The 20807-nt window shown below is 39.0% G+C and overlaps 4 protein-coding genes across 9 annotated transcripts; 1 reads left to right on the top strand and 3 right to left on the bottom strand.

Annotated features, from left to right (window-relative positions):
• Window positions 1-862: 862 nt before the first annotated feature.
• Window positions 863-9945, bottom strand: LOC149400334 (Transcription factor jumonji (jmjC) domain-containing protein). Of its 4 annotated transcripts, XM_089611530.1 has the most exons (13): window positions 9901-9945; window positions 9206-9652; window positions 8978-9123; window positions 8748-8847; window positions 8537-8669; window positions 8381-8450; window positions 7493-8243; window positions 7046-7375; window positions 6241-6633; window positions 6103-6175; window positions 5896-5981; window positions 1363-1482; window positions 863-1128 (listed from the first exon to the last, which is right to left on the bottom strand). In XM_089611530.1, exons 2-13 carry the CDS (start codon window positions 9581-9583, stop codon window positions 1054-1056), a joined length of 2655 nt encoding a protein of 884 aa, XP_089467656.1. In that variant the 5' UTR covers window positions 9584-9652; window positions 9901-9945; the 3' UTR covers window positions 863-1053. The 4 variants fall into 4 exon arrangements, with proteins under 4 accessions (XP_089467656.1, XP_089467659.1, XP_089467658.1 ...); XM_089611533.1 differs by lacking the exons at window positions 863-1128; window positions 1363-1482; window positions 9901-9945 and adding an exon at window positions 4380-4630 and having other exon boundaries at window positions 9206-9874; XM_089611532.1 differs by lacking the exons at window positions 863-1128; window positions 1363-1482; window positions 9901-9945 and adding an exon at window positions 4639-5021 and having other exon boundaries at window positions 9206-9874.
• A 1335-nt stretch (window positions 9946-11280) lies between these two features.
• On the bottom strand, window positions 11281-13447 carry CYP703A2 (cytochrome P450, family 703, subfamily A, polypeptide 2). The gene is made up of 2 exons (XM_089610412.1): window positions 12515-13447; window positions 11281-11919 (listed from the first exon to the last, which is right to left on the bottom strand). Exons 1-2 carry the CDS (start codon window positions 13445-13447, stop codon window positions 11281-11283), a joined length of 1572 nt encoding a protein of 523 aa, XP_089466538.1.
• A 1977-nt stretch (window positions 13448-15424) lies between these two features.
• Window positions 15425-18431, top strand: LOC149400332 (uncharacterized). Of its 2 annotated transcripts, none has more exons than XR_016296660.1 (8): window positions 15425-15792; window positions 15905-16010; window positions 16179-16269; window positions 16385-16462; window positions 16579-16656; window positions 16774-16851; window positions 16947-17986; window positions 18074-18431. XR_016296660.1 is itself a non-coding variant. In XM_089613053.1 (8 exons), the coding sequence occupies exons 1-7, from the start codon at window positions 15538-15540 to the stop codon at window positions 17842-17844; spliced, it is 1584 nt and encodes a 527-aa protein (XP_089469179.1). In that variant the 5' UTR covers window positions 15425-15537; the 3' UTR covers window positions 17845-17866; window positions 18074-18431. The 2 variants fall into 2 exon arrangements, 1 of the variants encoding a protein (XP_089469179.1); XM_089613053.1 differs by having other exon boundaries at window positions 16947-17866.
• A 36-nt stretch (window positions 18432-18467) lies between these two features.
• On the bottom strand, window positions 18468-20741 carry LOC149400331 (protein DEFECTIVE IN MERISTEM SILENCING 3-like). Of its 2 annotated transcripts, none has more exons than XM_089613054.1 (6): window positions 20605-20741; window positions 19972-20089; window positions 19654-19879; window positions 19384-19578; window positions 18980-19300; window positions 18468-18888 (listed from the first exon to the last, which is right to left on the bottom strand). In XM_089613054.1, the coding sequence occupies exons 1-6, from the start codon at window positions 20623-20625 to the stop codon at window positions 18705-18707; spliced, it is 1065 nt and encodes a 354-aa protein (XP_089469180.1). In that variant the 5' UTR covers window positions 20626-20741; the 3' UTR covers window positions 18468-18704. The 2 variants fall into 2 exon arrangements, with proteins under 2 accessions (XP_089469180.1, XP_089469182.1); XM_089613056.1 differs by having other exon boundaries at window positions 19972-20077; window positions 20605-20735.
• Window positions 20742-20807: the final 66 nt, after the last annotated feature.

The raw sequence follows: 20807 nt of genomic DNA, 5'->3' as shown, positions 1-20807 counted from the left end.
TATATATATATATATATATATAGTGATTCACTCCAGTTGCATCTTTTTCTACCTATGACATGCCATCAAATTTGGGACAATATAAATCAAGTTACAAATCTTCACACTAACTCTGCCGTTAAAAGCCGAGAAGCAATGGCAAAGAATTAGGGAGATATATATATTTTTTTGTTTGCTAAAAAAGAAATAGGGTAATTGATGGATTACACATAAAGTCTCTTTGTAAGGTCTTCGTTACCTAAGCAACCAATTAGGCTTCACGAATAACAATCAATATATGACATTTGTTGGAGACTGCATTGTTGAAAAATACTTCGGACAATCAAGGCTCCGAAAATGCAGCGATATCATCAGCATTTTGGACCCGTTTGATTCGGTTGTAAATTCTTGTAACGTTGCTGTCAACTTTACCATAAGAATAGCTATTAGTATAGAAAAAATATAGTGGATATATGAGCACAATAACTACTTGGCATTTTATTTCCGCCTTAGGTTTACTGTGAAATCTTAACACATGAATCAATCAATTAATATACTTTTAGATCTTCTGGCAAAGAATTCTAAAAATAGCTCCCGTCCAAATGAACTTTTAAGCATTTGTGGAACACTAAGAAAATTATAAGACGAATTAAAGTAGAAAATGAGGATAAAAGAAGATCTTCTTTAAAATTATTCCATAGCACAAAAATAAGAACAGGAGAGCTATTTTTGCGCCATTTGGCAATGCTCTTGAAAGGTATAGATGTTCATTGGGTAACTTGAATTTGTGTATACACGTTTACATAATAAGATTCTAAACAACATGGTAAAAGAATTATAAAAAAAATACAGGAACTTGAATATGTCTACAAAGGTTATTTTATTTTGACTACAAAGGTTATTTGCATCATAGTTCAATATGTCCATCATTCCATGTTTTATTTGCATATCCCTAATTTATCATGGCATTCTCAAATACATGGAATTTTCTCTAAATACGCTCTAGTATGAATTATAATGACAGTTGCTATACATATAATACCCACAATAAGAAACAGCATAATATATATAATCCTACTTGAGCTCTGTCATCAATTGCTTGGCTTCTCTCACAGCTGAACTCACAGCGTATAGTACAATCTTTTTAACCTGCAAGTATGTTGTAATTTTTCATCTCCCGTGGTCTAAGCAGACAAAGGTTGAATTAACTCTTTTAGGATAGAATTGGTATTAAATATTTTTCTAAAAAATTTATTATACAGATCTCCATTAAAGATATTTAAGCAACTAACTGATATCCAAATGTGGAATATTATTTAATACATGATTTTATTTTCAATGAGAATCCACAAGATTTTCCTTTTTTTTTCTGCTATAACATACCTCTAATTTGTCTTCCTTAGCTCTGTGGTTCTTTGGTAGCCAACGGATGTCGTCTGTTAATCGTAGGCATTCTTCTAAATTCTCAGGAGATACAAAATCAAGCGCCACCTTAATACAAGACTGGAAAGCCAAAGGTTTATCACACTCAGAGCCAAATATTTTGTTATAAATATCTTACACTAAAAACGTTTATGAACTGGTAGTACTACAAAGATAACAAAATTACAGATTATACAGAACATAAAGTGAAAGATTTTTTTAAAAGGGTATAATGCAGTGAATACTACCCTGAGGAGTGTATTGGAACTCTGATATATTACACTCAATTTACAGGCCATTTTGTACGCATCCCCGTCTTTATTCTCATTTCCTTCTTCTATTTCATCTTTTTCTTTCTAGCATTTCACATCTGTCTTGGTCGACATATGGTTCGTCTTATACCAATGTTAAGGCCTTGAAAATGATGAACTGAGATACGGCTTCTCATCCTACAGAATCCTCTGATTCTTTCGTTCGGGGTTTTCTTCCCTTGATCTTGGTCAACGCTTCTTTGACTTAAAAGTCAACTTCCTCGGCTCCAATCCGCTCTGAATTGCCAGATCTAGATCTGAGGTGCTCAAGACCGGCCTCGAGTCAGATCCAACATCCTACTGAATTGAGAAACAACGTCTATCATTGTCGACTTCGAAGCTGATAGACGATTCTTCGATTGTCGCTGCTGCTAGCATCCTCTTCACCGAAAAGTTATAAGCGACTCGTTTATTCTCTCTCTTTCGTACAGTATATCGGAGCGGCAATATAAGACATCTTGTTGCTCTGCAGAAAGTGTTCTATTTGTCCGTTATTTCACGTAGGATCCGAATGGGCAATGTCAATCCTCTCATGTCTACTTATCCGATCTCCATGCTATCAGAGAGTACTTTACGTATGAGAAGATCATTCCATTGTTGTAATCCACATGATTGGATCACGGCCATCAAAGGTTGGAATCGGCTAAATGCGCCCGAGGATCCTCTGCCCTGATGATAAGAACCTTCGAATTTAAATTACAAACGATATAAATTACACGATAAACTCAGATAGTCGAGAGAGCCGGAACTCTCCAAACAATGCTAAAAGAATTCTCCCTAACTAATTAAATCCAACTTTTATTTGTAGACTAGCAACCCTTAATGATACTTTCCTTTCCTAATGTCCCATCACCAGCCGATGTGCATACGGCAAGGAGCTCTACATCTTTGGTGGACCTCTACCGAGATTTCCTTTCAAATACCCGAGAATTCCAAAGAGAGCCTCCATATAAGTCTTGATAATTCCCCTCAAAGTACCTCAAATTGATTTATGAGATAAAAGCATGATTTCCAAAGTAAGTAACTGAAGAGGTGATATTTACTCAGACGTATCACAGCCCTAGCTTGATCATAGTCGCTCGGTAGGTGACATGTTTGTTAATGTACAACAGTAATCCAGCGACCTACACAATAGCGACCAATGTTACCCGATTTAATACTTCATTCCAGCTTCTCGTTTTTACACCCATTGGAGTATCCAAAAAATCATCGATTTATTGCCCTTCTCGTGCCTCAACTGTCACCTTAACCAAAAGGTGCAACGGGACTAAGTGATATCGTCGTTTTGATTTATTAGTTAGGTTTCTCTAATCTTTTTCATTTATTTTGGGTGTGACTTCACAAAGTTCTCAGTTTGCTGTTATATATCAAGCATCACAACTTTGCAGTGTTCTTCATAACCAAGGTCTAAAATATAGTCGATATCTAGCTAAAATTCACGTCTCGGTGAAAATAAATCATCAATGACAATATCTTTTTTTTTCATCGCACAACGCTTTTTGTTGGTACCATTGTTCAAATTAAGTGTCAACTTTGTGGTATGTTGAGTACTATACTGAATATGATTCAGACTTTTGAGTTTATAGTGTTCCATTTTATAAACTGGTGACCAGGGACCCGACTGAAATTCACAAGGCTCTGGCACTAGCGACCAGGAGCCAACCCCAGTGGCCCCAGTTATTGCGTCCATAGGGAATCAAACTGGGAATCAAATCGGGGATTGATAAAGTCCCAAGAATCGCTCTTACAACTAGACCCAACCCCTTTGGATTGTTTAAAGTGTATTTTTTAGAATATCCATTGGTATCTCCGTCTGTAATCGATATCTCAGTAAATTATGTTTTGTAAGTTGGTAGCAATATTTTAAAGGAAAAATTGTATGAAATAGCCAATTCAAACTATGACTTTTGCAAAATAGTCATAGTTTCATTAGGTATAGCAAAATAGCCAATTGAGAGTACTATGACTTTTAATCATGCCTTGATTAATTTTAATCCAGCCTTCATAAAGCTTACATTCTGTCTTTATAATTCGTTGGTATTAAATTTAATCCAGCCTAGATCAATCTTACTTGGACTAGTTTGCTTATAATTGGCAAACTATGGCTATTTTACAAAAGCTTAAGTTCTATTGGGCTATATAGCCGTTGGACCCTATTTTAAATAACATTAACTTGTTGGTATCTACTGATAACCAGTATCTCAATCAAATCAAAGTATTCTTATCGGTATCGTTATGTTGTTCGTGACACATCTCATCAAAAATTATGTTAAGAGAAGACAGAGGCTTCACACTTGGTATGCGATACAAACCTCATCAAAAGTAGGAGTGAGACATGTAAGGGGTCCGCTCCTTTCATGCATGAGTTGGAAGAGACACGTATCAACTAAATCCTTCCAATCCTATGCGGAAAATAAATCCAGCCCTAATAACGAGAGGCGAAAGTGATAAGATATAGATTCATCATCTAGGCGAAGGATGCACAGTAGAAATTGAAGAAAACTATCACCAACATCGGAAATCCTAGAAGAGATCATCCACAACATATCTAGTAACAGCTTCCCAAGTTCCATGTGTTAGGATTTGGGCCCCGAATCCAACTTAAAATCAGAAAACGAATCACACAAAATACGAAGAATAATAACACACAGATTTATGGTGGTTCACTTTCAATATGAAAGTTACATCCACTCTTGCCACTGCAGATTCATACTAATACCCAAAATCGGGAGAAAATGTATTTACAATCTCTCTTGCGCTCTACAAGGGCGCATATAGTATTTATAGGCAAACGCTAGGGTTAACAGACAGGCTTGAAATTTCCAAAAATACCCTCGACTAATAACTCTTACAATATAATTTTCGCCATAAAGTCTTCAGTCATCATGCTGATCGATTAAGCTCCACACCTCAACACTCTGCACAATAAAAAGTGCAAGAAAATTATCGCTGACATCAGCAATCATGTCATGAATTCAGTCGTGGCATAATTACACTTTATAGATCGCCACTGTTAAAATTCATTCACAATCGACATTGGCCGAGCAGCTGAAGATGTGAGATGAATAGCTTCTTCCGACAATTAAAAAGGTAATTAATGTCGATGAGCTGTTGAATGGGGATCGTGGGCCTTGAGAAAGTCAAGGCAGACAAAGAGAAGGCAACGCCTGACAAGATTGGGTTGGTCGTGAATGAGTCGAAAGACCGGACACCCGTTGTCCGGTGAGATTGACAAGCTTGGAGAACTCATCCCTCAACAATGCTCGTGGCATCTCGGAGACCCTCCTTTGCCACTATGCGCTCTTGAGGCTGTCAATCAATCAAAAGATGATAATTAATGGTGCTCGACTATTTTTTTTATCTCCACGGGTATTCTTGAGCGTCATTGACGGGGAGCAATTAATAGTGCGCATGGCAACTCGTGTTTGTCCTTTTTTTTCATGTGTCCTCTTCATCGTTGATTCATAAAACTGCATTAACAATGTTCAAGGAGGCATAGGAAATGGATTATATTGCTTTGTACAAGAGTACTTTAAGAGCACTACAATACTTGACTCTACTTAACTCTGACAAGACCTGCCATTCCTACATCGTCAGCAAGTCAATTACTCCACAATCCCACAAGTCACTCGCTCGTGTGTAAGCGACGACCGAGGTTCAGGGTGGCTTTTGTAACATGTAGCTTTCTTAGGGTGAATTTTTTTGTGTATTCTCATCGAATAACAATTGGTACAAAACCTTAGATAAATAGAGTAGGCTACTCCCTTAATATGGAAAATGGTGATCAACAGCAGATCAGCGGACATAGTCGCTGATCTGGCAAATTTGTAGGGAATGATATGTGTATGGTAGGACTCAGCAATTTTTCGTGTTTATTTCACCCCGCTGATTCGCTGCTGAATATCACAACTCAATATAGGGAGTTGAACATAAATACCTAGATAAGCTTATCTCTTAATGGTAAACTTAAAGAAGACGAAAAAAAAATCGATAATAATAATTATAAATGCATAAGTGGCTCAGCATCAAGGTATATTAGAAAAGTGGTAAAGTGAATGGAGGTATTTTCTGAGACCCACATGATAGCTATAGTAGGCAAAATACATTTAGCAGGCATAAGTAAATGAGTGCTATAATGAATTTTGACAACGGATAGATTTGTGTTAATCGAGTGAGTGTTTACCTGTGTATTTCTAACTTGGTGAGGACATCCTGCTGGAATAAAAACAGCATCACCAAGGTGCTGCTCAAATGTCCAAGGTTCCACATCTGAAAGCAAATGTGCAAATTTACCAAATTGGATCAAACAAAATTGCAATTGCAAATTAACAAAATTAGGTCAAACAAAATTGCAAATTTAAGGCCAAGTAGATAAAGAAAAGGTTCTTACTATATTCCTCCTTCAGTTGTTTCTTATGCCTCTCATTCAACAAAAGAGTCTGATCATGAATGGGATGAATGACCTAAAACATGCAAAGTTAGCATTCATAACTCACTTTAGACAGCGAAAAACCAGCATTTTACTCACCGAGGTAACAGGAAGGTTGTCTACATGGCGAAATTCATGTTTATGCTTTTCCAAGTATTCAACTAGCTTCGGAACATCTTTTCTGCGAAAGATATCCCATACAGCACCGCCTTGAACGTCTGTGTTATCTGTTGAAATCAAACCTGTTTCAGAGTCTACCAGATTATGACCAGCATTTTCTGAGCAAGATATCTCCGAAGTATCATTCCACTCAAGCGCCACAGACACATCACTGGAACTCTGAGCAAGTCCATTTTCTACTCCAACTTCAGTCTTAAATTCATCATATAGTTCACGCTGATCTTCAACTGCATATTTTTTCTGCAAATTCTTGATAACTTTCCTCTGCCAGGGAGCAATCTTCACTGTATTTGTGTGTGTCAGAACATTTACCTGAACCAGAAATCAACCTTGCTTATAAAAGAACTAAAATGAATTCAATGGAAATAGCTTAAAAATTGGCGACAAATGGCTTGTATTGTTAAACAGTTATTACATAAAGTAACATTTTATTAGAGACAACAAGGATTTTATTGATTGTAAAAGATGCTTACAAAGAAAGAAACATGATGAACCCACAAAAAAAATACCCCCCACAAATAATCGCTCATTATAAACCACCACGCAATCTTTATAGGGTCTCTTAATAGAAACAGAGACTTTATGTAATGAGCATACCAATAATACTATCCAAACATCAATTGTATCCCACATCAATTATAACAAGCAATAGAAGTAACAAGTCACACAAAATAGGGAAGTTCAACATACAAGGACCAAGTCTAAAAAGGCAAGATATTATTACCGCATCAGATATATCACAGTGAAGCTTTGTGACCGAATCCCCTCTACCTAGCTCCTCAGAAAATCCATAAGCAATATATGTCTTAGGACCTAAATCAGGTTTCAAGGAATCATCTGGAAGCCTGGTAGCAAGATTGAGGAGACCAAATTTTGGATGAGTGTAATCTCTGTAGGGAAGTGCTGCCATAAATTCTGCACCATGCCTTGGTAAACGTTCCTCGAATAAAGTTGAGGAAGGCCAATCCTTCAATTTCAACATCTCTGGCCATTTGTTTTTATGCATACGACCCTCTGAATAGCCCACAAAAAACTGGTGAATATTGATCTCAACCTACAAAACCGAGTATGAATAATAATTATTAGAAACAAGTACATAAATGGCTATACTATAAAAGCAGACTTTATAGTTTCCATCTCTTAACGGAAATTATAAGATTAGTATGCTAACCTCACACCAGTCCAAACAATCAATGGCCTTTACACTTCGTGTCTCCTCTTTAAACTTGACATTTGCACCTGTTTCTCTGAAAGCTCTCCACATTACCATAGGTTCCCAGCTCAAACCAGATGTTTTTTGAAGAACATCCCTGACAATCACAGGTTCGCCCCTTGTCCAATGCTTCTGAAAATGTTCAACTTCATTCTTGCCAATGTCCATGGCACTTGGGGAGTATAGAAAGTTATCCTGACCATTTTCCCTAAAAGAAGTTTGTCGCACATGAGATGCTTTAATTTCATTCCCATCAGAGTCATGCAGTTTGCAATAAGTGCAACCTTCCAAGGAATCACCCTCTAGTAACTTGAAGTTATTAATAAGTTCCTCTGCACTATCTAACAATTTCTTAACCCAGTTCGCTTTATAGAGACGTCTCAATTCCAGTTTTGAGGTCCCACAACCTCCACGGCCTTTCGGAGGGCATGGAATGGTGCCATCAGCATTTGCTATCCAGTCAGAGAATTCACCAGAGCCATTATCAGTGTCAACTTTAGGGGGGTTCTCCATTTGCCTCTCCCAGGCATGTAATTTCCTTTTGGTAGCATCTTTGTCTTTGCTAACAATTATTGGTGTCCTGTCTTGTTTGCTTCCTGGTTGACGATTTTCCCTCAGCTCTCGGCAGCATGTGAGGCATAGATCATATGAACAGTTGGGATTGGTGCAGCTTCTGAAGAAGCCAACAATGGACGTGGAACAATTATCACTGTAACAGTATATAACTTACACGATCATAACAAGTTTAAACATTAAAAAAAATATTAATAAAAAATGACATTCCACAGAATGTACAGATCAAAAAGATTAACTATTTGATCTAACTGTTGAAGAACTTGAGCTTACCAGTACAAACGCTCACTTTTGTGCAGCTCAACTCTTACTACATCGGCTTCCTCTAATGAAACCCCAGAACCTGATATACAAAGAACAATTACAATTATACCAAGATCAAACCCGAATAAAAAAGCAAAGTTATATTTTCTCCATACAACCACGCACCTTTAATTTTGGCTTCAATGTCTAGTTCAGAGCTCTGTTCGCTATAGACTTGCCTTAGTATGGGCAAAGCTTTATATAGTAAATATTGCAACCGCTGTAACTTCTCACTCGGTTCTATCTCCTCGGGACAATCCTGTGAAGAGATGAACGATATCTCATATTAAGACTACAAACTGAACGTAAACACACACGTCGTAGAGACTTCATTCACCTGCACCATCCGAACATCACGCAAACAAGCTTTGCAATTGCAGTTCTTGCAGCAAAATGGACAAGCAGCGCCGATTTCTTCTCTGGTCTTTCCTGGGTACCTGAGTCCATATCTTAACAGCTTAGCCTATCACTTTCTTAAACCCTCATTCATAACTAACGCATCAAGATCTTATGCAGGAAAAAGAGAAGAAAAAAAATATTTCACTGAAAATTTCATTTTGAACATACCATCTGTCAATGCACTCAAAACAAAACCGCTTCCTTTTGCATTTCTCGCAGTGTACAACTCCGCTCTTATCGCTCCTTTGACACTGATGACACATCAAGCCCACACTACCTTTGTCTCCTATAGGTTGTTCCTGAGACCCAACAACCTAAAAAGAACTAAAAATCATACAGATATTTTCTCAACTTCAATCTATTTTTCTCAATCCAATTCAGAATAAAGAAACATACCTTCTCCGAAGATTTCTCTTCCACCACATTAGCGCGTTTCCTCATTAGCCTACGGGGAGCAACTTTCTCACTCACAGATTTTGGAGAATTGGCTTCTGATTTACCAAGAACCGAAGCAACACTCGCTGTCTTGGCCTTCTTATCCTTCTTCTTCTCCGAGCCGGAGTCGCTCGCGTCGCTGTCTGGTCCTTCTCTCGCCGCCATTTTCGTCACCTTCCTCAGCTTCGCAGTGGCCTTCGCCGCCGACGCCGCAGCCAACTTCCTCTTTCGATTCTCCATCTGCAAAATGTGCTTCTCGCAGTACGACTTCCCGCGCGCCGCCTTTTCACCGCACCGCCAGTTCGCGCCGTCGTTCCTCTTGCACCGCGCCGATTCCATGACTCGATCGTTACGTTTCCTTCCGATTTCCCCGTGAGACTTTTCGGAATTTCGAAGGCGTCGTTCAATCTAGAATTAGAAAAAGAATCAATTCGCTTGGGCGACAATGGAACCAATGCAGAGCGGAAAAAACTGCTCGGGATCAAGCAAGATCATCGACGAGTCACATAAGATAGAGTAGAGAATCAAAAAGTATTTTTCATGTGCTACGAGACTTAAAAAGAACCATCGTGATATATCAAGTCAATTGAAAGAAAGATAGACATAATATATGTTTAAATGGGAGAGGTTTTTTTTTTTTTTTAATGAGAAATTACGATGGAAAGAAAGATTGCAATCGAATGACGTCTGAGCGGTGAAACCCAAACTTATCTTTCTACTCACTGGCCTATGCGGGGTAGTTATCGGCTTATCGCACGCCGATTCTCTTCTTCTCCTATTTTGTTTCTCACCTAACTTATAGCTTTTTAATTGCCTTTTTTTTCGTATAGTAATGCTTTTTTCTAAAATGGACTTGGATTAAATAGAATCTGTGCAGTGCAGATTCCATAAGAATATGTGTATTTATCAAAGTAATATAATTGCTCAGATACGTATAATAAGCAGAGATGGTCATTAGAAAAGGTCTATTCCTCTCTAATGTCATGCGTAGATTGTAATCGACATCTTAAAATGACCTGCATACGCAAATGACTTAGGTACGATCATCGATGACATTCAAGCTCTGTGTAATTCTCTGGTTGTCTCGTTTGTTTATTTATTCACCGAATTTATAATTCCTTATTGCATGTGCTAGCCGGAAAAGCTCTCTCCTTGTACCTTAGACGAATCATGTTTGATGCCATTCCTTGTTTTTTTTGTTTTAGAAATAGAATCTATATTATATCAAATGTAAATGAAAAATACAGACTCTATTGATGAAGAGATTTTCTCCAACTAAATAAGTTAATTGTCGAGAAAAAAAGAAGCTAAAATTGTTAAAATTATGAGTTGCTCAAAATTATGATGTCATTCTTTATTAAGTAGGCAATCTTTGAAAACAAGTAAACAACTAGAGAGTTCGGATCTAATTTTATATAAAAAAAAAAAAAAGTCAGCATTGTGATAATATTCTAAGGGGTTGTTTATGTTAAGAACTGTTTTTCACCTTATGGAATTTTTCAATTCCTAGTTTTAACATCGATGAGATGTAAAATTGGAAGAGCAATGCATTTGAGAATAATAGTCCTAATAGTAAATGTCAGATGATTTCTATTAACAAAAATGCTAACATAGATTTTAGCAATGTTGATTAACAGATAGCTCATTAACTATTAGTAAATTTTCGCCTAAACCCAAAAAAGGCCTAAAACTAAAAATTATATTTTCTAGAAAACTAAAACCTAGTGTCAATAAATTATACTCTCCGAAGACCGCGTGACGCTCGGCGCTTGTCTCCCACATCGAACCAACATTTATCATTAGGACCAGCCAATAAATTTGTATACAGTGATAACTATTACCTCAAGTTTATTTGTATTTTTAATTAAGGCTTTGAGAGTTGCAAATTAGAATTAAACATGAAAAAGGCATATGCCGATCGAATTGCTACTGAAGGTAAGGTGGGAAAAAAAAATTATAACTACAAGTCTACGAGATAACTCAATGCAAGCTTGGTTTATTTAATACTCGGGAAATTTCGAAAAATGAAACTATTTCTATTGGTACAAATGATCAGCCAAACGCGGCGTAGGAACGGCCATCAAAGGCTTAGCCTTGGGCATGGTCATCCCATAGACTTCGGCGGTGTCGACGTCTTCGGGCCTGGTTCCCTCCGGCGGGGCCCAATCGAAGCAGTGGAAAAGCCGAGCCAAGGCCGTGAGGACAAGCGTGACGCCAAGTGGCGCTCCGGGGCACTTCCTCTTGCCGGCACTGAAGGGCAAAATCTTGAAGTCGGCCCCGTGGCTGATCTCGACGCGGGCCCCGTCCCCGGGCCAGTGCCTCTCGGGGGAGAATTCGTCAACGCGGGCCCAGACGCTGGCGTTGCGGCCGAGGCCGTGGGTGTTGATGAAGACGCGGGTCTTGGCGGGGATGTGGTAGCCGTTGATTGTGGTGTCGCGGAGGGACTCGTGGGGGATGAGGAAGGGCCCCGCCGGGTGCATTCGGAAAGTCTCGCGGACCACGCAACGGAGGTAGTTGAGGTGGGCCAGGTCGGCCTCCGAGACCATCCGCTCTCGCCCCACCACCGTGTCCAGCTCGTCTTGGATCTTCCGAAGCACGCGCGGGTGACTTATCACTTCAGCCATCGCCCACTCGTTCGTCACCGCTGACGTGTCCGTCGCTGCCGCTATCATGTCCTGGATTTAAGTTCAAATTATTAAAAAAAAAAAGAAAAAAAAAAGTTTTTCAGCTATGTAGTCATTTGACTTATAATGTTTTGTTTGATTTTGTAAATTTTCTGTAAATAGTCATCTCAACTTATTTACGACACTCAAAAAGAAAAAAAATCCAAAATATGCGAGAATGTTTTTGGGTATTTTTGTATTTTTTTAGTGCCGTAAATAAATTGAGTTGGATATTTACAAAAAAAAAAATTACAAAAAGTTGGTTATCTAGTTATTCTTACACTTTCAGTGGTTTATTTGCCTAATTTTTTGTAAAAAAAAAAAAAAAAAATATACCAACCATGTTTATGGATGGCTTAGCTTTGATAGAAAACTATAAAATTTGGTGCGACGCTATTTGAATAAAATGCATATGCAAGTTCAAAATTCTAGATTTAAAACCTACGCTTTGGCACAAACATATGACTTGTAAAATTATCATATCTAGACATTCATTTTCAAGTTTATATCCAATGCTTTCCGTTTAAAACACTAATAATATTGTAAAATATGTACAATTTGAATTAAGAGAGCAAACAAGGCAGTAGATTAAAAAAAAAAGTGTCACCTGAATGAGTGCCTTAATTTCAACATCGTCCATATGTTGTTTCCCATCTTCACCGGGCAAAGACAGCAAAACATCCACAAAGTCCATTTCCTCCGGTTGAGACTCTCTTCCATCTCCATCCACTTGCCTCTCCTTCCTCCTCCTCCGGTGCTCTTCGATGATCTTGGCGTGGAAATCGTCCACTCGCTTCTCCACGTCCCTCATCTTCTTCTCGCACCCGTACGGGTCGACCCACCTCCAAAAGGGCAAGTAGTCGCCCAAGTAGATCAACCCCAACAGCCAAAACAGCTGGTGGGTAATGTGCATGAACTCCTTGGCCTCTTGCGGGCCCGCCGACCCCGTCCCGAAGAACTGCTTCCCCAGCAACATCCTCGTCACGTTGTTCATCGAGAACCCCCCCAACACCTCCCTCATGTCCACGGCCGTCCCGCTCCGGGCCCGCGCCCGGGCCCACAGGTCCCTCACCAGATGTTGGGCCTCGTCGGCCCGTTGGGCCGAGAACGAGTCGAGCCTCTTCGTCGTGAGCAAGTGTTCCATGCATATCCTCCGCATCCGCTTCCACTGGGGGCCCAGAGGGGCCAACGCCACGTCGTTGCACCCGTAGGCCAAGTGCACCGCCGCGAGCGTCCTGGGCCGGGACGCGAACACCTCGTCCTGTCGAAGGAGGATCTCGCGGATCGTGTCCGGGTCGTTTGTCGTGATCGCGTCGACCCGGCCCAGCCGGAGGTACACGAGGGGGCCGTACTTGTCGCACAGTGAGGCCAGGTCCCGGTGGGGGAGCTGGCCCAACTGGAGGAGGTTTCCGACGACTGGCCACCTCGGTGGGCCCGGGGGGAGCCTCCTAGACTTGTTGGCGCCATTTAGCGCATGGAATGCGTAACGGGCTAAAAACACCGCAAACAAAAAGGAAACGGAAAAGATCGCCAAGTCCATTTGAACTCTAAAAAGAATTGTGTATTATGCTGAGTTGGGTACCATCATTTTTTTTTTTTTTTTTACCCAGTTGAATATAACATTTTTGGCTTGTTTATCTGATTAAATATATGAAGTTTTGTCAGATGTTGAGAATGAGGTCATAGTTCTTAACATACTCTTGACATGTGTTTTGTTGGTGATTCCTTGGTGTGACATTTTCAGGTAAGGTATTTGGTTGTTGGGACATGTAATTTTACAATGGTCCGATTAGGTCTGCTACTTTATAGAAATAGAATTTGCATTCCATGGCCATATAATCCGTACATCGATCACTCGATGAAATGTGTGTATGTACTATATACTAAATTTATTTTTATTCTCAGAAAAATTTGGATTACAAGAACTTCGGACTATGTGAAAGACTATATCCAATGTATTCTCTATATTTGCGTCACAATTTTTTTTTTTTTTTTGATAACCATGGTGTCCGGGTGAGACCCGACTAATATCCACGAAACCTTGGCATTATCGACCGGGAGACTACCCCAATGACCCCAATTGTTGGGTCCAGGGGGAGTCAACCCGGGGAAGTGCAAGATCCCAAGAATCGCCTTTACCACTAGACCAACCCCTTGGAGTTATTTGCGTCACAAATTAATAGCGGTTCTCCAAATTTATTGGAGATGTATTATTCATTAATGCATATATCTTTTTTAAAATCTAAAATTTGTAAAAAAAATCATGAAATTGACTCCAAATTTAATTTATAGTTATAATTTTATAACCTATGTATATTCTTATAATCTTTTATGGTTTTTAGTTTGTGTTACAATTTATACACATTATTTATTTTTAAATTAACGTATTCTAAAAAAAAACATTAATTTAAATATAATTCATATGTGGAAAAATAAAATATAACTAAAACTAGTACAATAAAAGTCCAATATCATAAGACAATAATAAAAGAAAAATTGCAAGACATTTGAAAGTTATATAATTAACAGTTCATAGAAGTCACAAACAATATACGATCACTTCAAGATTCTCGAATATTATCAAATATTATCTTGATTGCATTCATAGAATTAGAAGAATCGTATTGCAAAAGTTGCTCCTCATATCTTCTTTTTATGTATAATACGGGCTTGTTCCTAAATAATGTAAGCATGTTGATTTGAATTAGTAATAGTATTTGGGTCTTATAACATGATTTGAGCTCCATATTTTTCTAAATTGTTTTCCAATCATATCATTTCCATTTGTTGTTGTTGAGCATTTATTCGTGCTTGTGCTTGCCTTTGATGGTTGCCCTACTTCAATATATTTTTTAATTCTTCATCGCATTCTCTTTGTAATTTTTCGCTGGCGGAAGCATTCTCTTGTATTTTTCTCTTAAGTTTTTCTTTTTGCTCTCTAATTAGTTGAGATGACGAACCATCAGCTGTATCATCCGAATCATTTGAAAAAGAAAAAATTAAATAAGAACTTATGATACGATTTCTGCCAAAAGTTAGGACTCAAGGAGATTGAATCTAGAAATTTTGACACAAATCTTATTAAACTCGTGCCATTTTATCAAAATCAACTAGTACTCAAAATTTGATATTTTTATTAATAAACGAGTTGTGCAAAGATTGTAATACCCTTCATAATTACGTGACAAATCGGCCATAATATTCTGTATTCATGAAAAATTTAAAATTTCCGTAAGAGATCGGTCAGAAAATAAGAAAACGGTCACAAAATGATACCGTTAATTAAAAAAGAAAAAAAAGGCTCTTGTGATATTAATAATAAAATTGTCAACTTTTAAATATTGATTGATTTTGATAAATGATAAAAATTTGGTTATACCTGTGTTAAAATCTCTTGAATATATTTTACAATAAAAGATACATTTTATACAATGCCATTATAATTAAATTAAAAAAAATTGAAATCCCAACTTTGTCTAATTAGTACATTACACACAATTAGAATTTATTTAGAATAGAATAAGTTGGGTCTCTCTTTCTCTCAAAGTGCATTAGTTCCATACTTGCCTTGATTAAATTCATTTTATTTTTCATTCGCTTTCCAATTTCCGCGGGAAAAACGAAACCTCAATGGAGTCCGAAACTCGCCGGAAGATTGAAGAAACCGTGGCGGAAATTCTGAGCAACGCGAACTTGGAAGAGACTACTGAGTACAAGCTCCGACTCGCCGCCTCCGAGCGGCTCGGAATCGACCTCTCCGGGCCGGAGGCGAGGAATCTCGTCAGGATCGCCGTGGAGAACTTTCTGCTCTCGACGCCGGAGTCCAACAACGCTCAAGAAGCGAAGACGGACACCACCTCGAAGAACGAACGATACGTTTGCAAGGTGATCTAAAAGACGCCATAATAAACCCTAGCTCCGTTTCTTGATTACCGTGAAGAAAAAAAACCTAGGTTTTATTTTGTTCTGACGGAGTTGTGTTCGATTGGTTTTTCAGCTCTCGAAGAAGACAAACGCGCTGGTTCATGATTACAGAGGGAAGACTATGGTATCGATTAGGGATTTCTTTTGGAAAGACGGAAAGCAACATCCTACTACTAAAGGTGAGCGAGTAGTCAATATTTTTCTGTTCATTTGATTTATATTTAGTGATACAAGTCTTTATGCTTATGTTTTTTGCATAGGTTTATATATGCGCTTGTAACCTGTTTTATTGTTTCATGAAGATTATGCGTCTGTTTGTTTATGAAATTTCTGCTTTGTTTTTTTAGGAATCACCATGCCTGTCAAGCAATGGTCGTCCTTCAAGGAAAATGTCCCTGCCATTGAAGAAGCTATTAAGAAGATGCAGTCAAGATTGAGGTGAAAGTCATAGTGTGGTTGATATTTGGTCTCGTAACTTGGTTATCTTTTATGGATTTCTTGGATGCCTTGAGTTGAATATTGTCGTACTGTCTGGATTTGTTTTGTGCTACAGACCCGAACACAATGTAAAAGAAACCGAAAATGTCCCTGTTATCGAAGAAGCTATAAAGAAGATCAAGTCAAAATTAAGGTGAAAGTCATAGTGTGGTTGATATTTAATCTCAATACTTGGCTACTTTGTTATGCTACCCCTTGAATGTTCTCAAGTTTATTATAATTTACTGTCTGAATTTGTTTGTGCTACAGCCCCGAACATGATGGCAACGAAACTGGAAATGTTCCTGCCATCGAAGAAGCTATTAAGAAGAAGAAGTCAAAATTAAGGTAGAAGTCATAGTGTGATTGATATTTGGCTTCAAAACTTGGTCACTCTTTTATGCAATCCCTTGAATGCCTCAAGTTGATTATAGTTGTACCGCCTGGATTTGTTTTGTGGTACAGACCTGAACACAATGGTAAAGAAACTGAAAATGTCCCCACCATTGAAGAAGCTATTAAGAAGATGGGGTCAAATTTAAGGTGAAAGTCAGTGTGGTTGATTTTTGGTTTCATAACTTGGTTACTTTTTTACGCTTTCTCTTGAATATCTTGTGTTGATTTGTTTTGTTTTACAGACCCGAAAATGATGGCAAAGAAACCAAGAATGTGCCCAGTTCGATGGATGATATCCATCCACATGAACTTCGGATTGAGGTTGATCGCTTCAATGGGAAGAACTACAAGCGTTGGGAATCGCAGATGGAAATTTTGTTGAAGCAGTTAAAGGTTGCATATGTCCTTCACGAGCCGTGCCCAAGCGGTACGCCAGGCCTGGAAGGAACTACTCAAGAAACCACCGAGTTGAAGAACGCAGAACAGAAGTGGAAGAACGACGATTCCATTTGCTGCCGCAACATCCTACACTCTCTATCTGATCATCTCTTCAGTTTGTATGCAAAGAAGATCATGACAGCCAAAGAACTATGGGAAGAGATGAGATTGGTCTATCTCTTCGAGGAATTCGGGACTCAGAGATCCCAAGTCAAAAAGTACATTGAGTTTCAGATGGCCGAGGAGAGATCGATCCCGGAGCAGGTTCAAGAGCTCACCGAGATCGCCGACTCGATCGTTGCTGGAGGCATGGTTTTGGAGGAGAAGTTTCATGTCAGTGCCATAATTGCCAAGCTTCCTCCATCGTGGAAGGACGTATCTGTACAGTTGATGTGTGAGGACTATCTTCCTTTCTGGATGTTGATGAATCGGTTGGGCGTCGAAGAAGGAAAACGGAGACACCCAAACCCGCAAGACCATCAACCCCCCAATGGTGATGTATCGCAGACGGGACACCAAAAGCCACGATTTTTTCACCCGAAGAGGCGAGATTTTCCGATGGACAATAAAGTCGTGTGCCACACTTGCGGTAAAAAAGGGCACGTCGCCTCACATTGCCGCAGTAAAACTTGGAGGCGTGACAAGGACTTCTCAGAGAAGAGGAACGGGAGTAACGGATCTTCGCGTGGGACACCTCCGTAGTCTCTGGAGCTACAGATAGCTGGTATAACTTTGATAATGTCGGGACAAAGAATTGGCTCTTTTAATCAATTAGAGAGTTTTTGGCCATTGCTTCACTTGAATTTTTGTTACAAAGATCTCTCTCTGAGTTTGAACATTTCAGGTTACCAATACTTTATAATGTAACAATTTGTTCACATTCGCATATGTTTCAACAGTTACTGACTGTTCTACTTTGCATATATTTTAGGAGCTGATACTTGGGATCTTGATCTTGAGGGCAATCACTGCGATAATGATGTGAATCCTAGGAAGGCACTCGTATTTATGTGTCCTAAGGGCAAAATGAGACCTGATAACCACTTCAAAAGTGAGCCTGGGAAGGATTTGCGGCTCTGTAGAGGAGAAGACCTCAGATCTAGCTCGGGAACAGATTTCTAGGTCGAAATTCAAAGCCGCCTTGGAGAGCAGTATTGCAGGAATTTGATATTCGCCGGAGGTCATTGGAAATTATTATTAAGACCCCAACCAGCACGCAATTTAAAAATCGAGAGCACTGCGATTCTGTTCTGGAAAAATTAATGGCAATGTTGAATATTCTTTATGTACTTGATTTATTCCAAAAACATGTGAACTGGCTTTAGAGAATAAAAAATGCACAAGCCAAAACTTCCATTTTTCATGTCAAAAGTGTGAAACCATACATCATCAGTTTGTAGAGTACAACAGATACCAATTATCGACCCATGCACCATACTAATTATCGACCCAATAGCCAAAAAGATAACAAGAAGAAAAAATGTGTTCATGTTAAACTGAAACAAAAGAGTTCCGTGGCTACGCTACAAAGTAAGACAACATCTGTTAGAAAGTTGCAAAAATCATGTCTGACCTTTGAGTTTGGCTTTAGCATATTCCCCCAACAATTCTTGCTCTCTTTGCATGTCTCCATCGATATTAGCTCGTTCCCATTTCATCATCTTGATCGTTTCTTCGGATTTAAAATAATCCGCGGGAACTTCAGATCCACCGGAGACCACTGGAAATGTCACCTCTATGTCTCTCCTGATACACGAATGTATATAGATCAAGACTACAACAAACACTCAGCTAAGGACTGTAAATCAGCAAACATTTTTTTTTTTTGGGTACTAACCTAGTTCCGAGTGATAGTATACCAGACTTTCTAATAATGCCACCGTCCAAAGACAAGGCTCCATCGGTTATGCACGGGAGAGCCTGAAGCATTTCCATTCTTGTCTTGTAGATTTGCAAGCGAGAGAAGAGGCTGTAAAACAGCGTCTCTCTGAGACCTTCTCCACCGGATGTGACACAAGACAAGTTCTTGCTTTCCAGATTGATCAAGTTCACCGCGTAGTCAACGAAGCCAACGGGACACTCTCCGTTCGGAAGTTTCGGCTTCGGAAGAGCAAGCTTTCTCTGTGGATCGCCGGCCACAAGCTCACCCGCATATCGTCTGAAGCCCAACAGAAAAAGAAAATAAAATAAAATGAAAACACAATTTGGAAAAGAAAAAAAAAACGAGGACTGTTTAATTGCCTCAAATCTTCAAGGCACATGACGAGAAAGCGTCCACTTATTTTCTTCCCGGAAGCCAGTCCGACACTGTGCAGAGAAGAAGCGTCGTTTTTTATATTCCCTTGCTCGTCGTACTTCTCGAGAGCCTTAGCACCTTCGTAGCTTCTGCAAACTATGCCCAGCATGGCCTGCATTCCCAAGTACTCCGACAAAAGCCTGTGTTCAAAATTTCCCACAGCCCGTTATTTCAAGAACCAATCTTTAAAACTAATACCGATAAGAAATAGAAACCTGCTGAGATTCTCGTCTTCGACTCTGCCAAGGGCAGCGACGAAGCCCAATACATCGTCGGTGAGTCCCAATTCAGTCTCTCGGCGAGAATTCAACCAGCAAAGCACGCCCGAGGCAGTGCTCTCTTGCTTCATTATCTGTCTCATCGTCTCGTCCTCGGTGCAAGACGACCCGTTCCCACTCGCCGCTCCGCCCACACTCGTCGAGTCGTATCTTCCCAGACTCACTAGAGACACAAATAGATACGATCCGGCTCTGTCAGAGGTATTATTCACTTGATGTTATCGATTTCGAAACACAAAGCTAAAAGAGGCACACCTTGCAGATCAAGTACCGCCTCATCTAACTGATTCTTCTGAGTGATGAGAAACTTGAGGTTATCTTCGTGTTTTTTTATTGTCTCCTCCGAGACATGTGGATTCGTCTGCATATTTAGCTGAAACACAAACCGATCGATGAATCGCAAAGTTTAGGCAGGCGAGGGTTATAGCCAATGTTTACACATCTAGGTTCATACTCTTCAATTTCCACTATTAAAACAACTATAAACGAAGGTCAATAAAATTGTGGGCACACGCTATTACTAAGTTAGAACTGAGGTCCATTTTCTATACTCTACTCAGAGATTTGTATAAATAACAAATGAATAATTAAATCTTCGGCATTTTAAATGAATTTCCACTGCATGTGTAAGAGAAAAACTTGTTCCTCTTCTATTTCTACTATTAATGGCATGGTCTTACAAATCGTTCCCAATTCACACCCAAAAAGAGGGGACAATCAATAATCAATGTGACGTTATTTCATCACAATAATTGGAATTTCTCAACTTCTACGAGCAACAAACCTTCAATGACTCGGGAAAATAGTTATAATGACAATAACAGTAACGAATTACAGAAACAATAAAAACGTATTAAGCGTTGCATATGGTAGAGAGACAAATGAAACCTGGTGATTTGGGTGAGACATGGCTGTGAAGAACGTTACTTGAGCGATATAAAAAAAGGAACCTTTAGTCAGACTCAGAACTCAGTTTTGTCTTGTAGTTTAAAAATTGGAAATGTTTTTCTTTCTGTCTTCAGTTCAAAATCAAATCTGTGCACATTGATGTCGTTTTTATAGTGTTAGCAACAGTTTTGAAATTTAATTTT

This window comes from Urtica dioica, chromosome 4 (genome assembly GCF_054948205.1).
Source record: "Urtica dioica subsp. dioica isolate 48M chromosome 4, U.dioica_male_clone48M_v1_H2, whole genome shotgun sequence".
NCBI lineage: Eukaryota > Viridiplantae > Streptophyta > Magnoliopsida > Rosales > Urticaceae > Urtica > Urtica dioica.
This window is presented reverse-complemented; position numbering and strand designations above follow the sequence as displayed.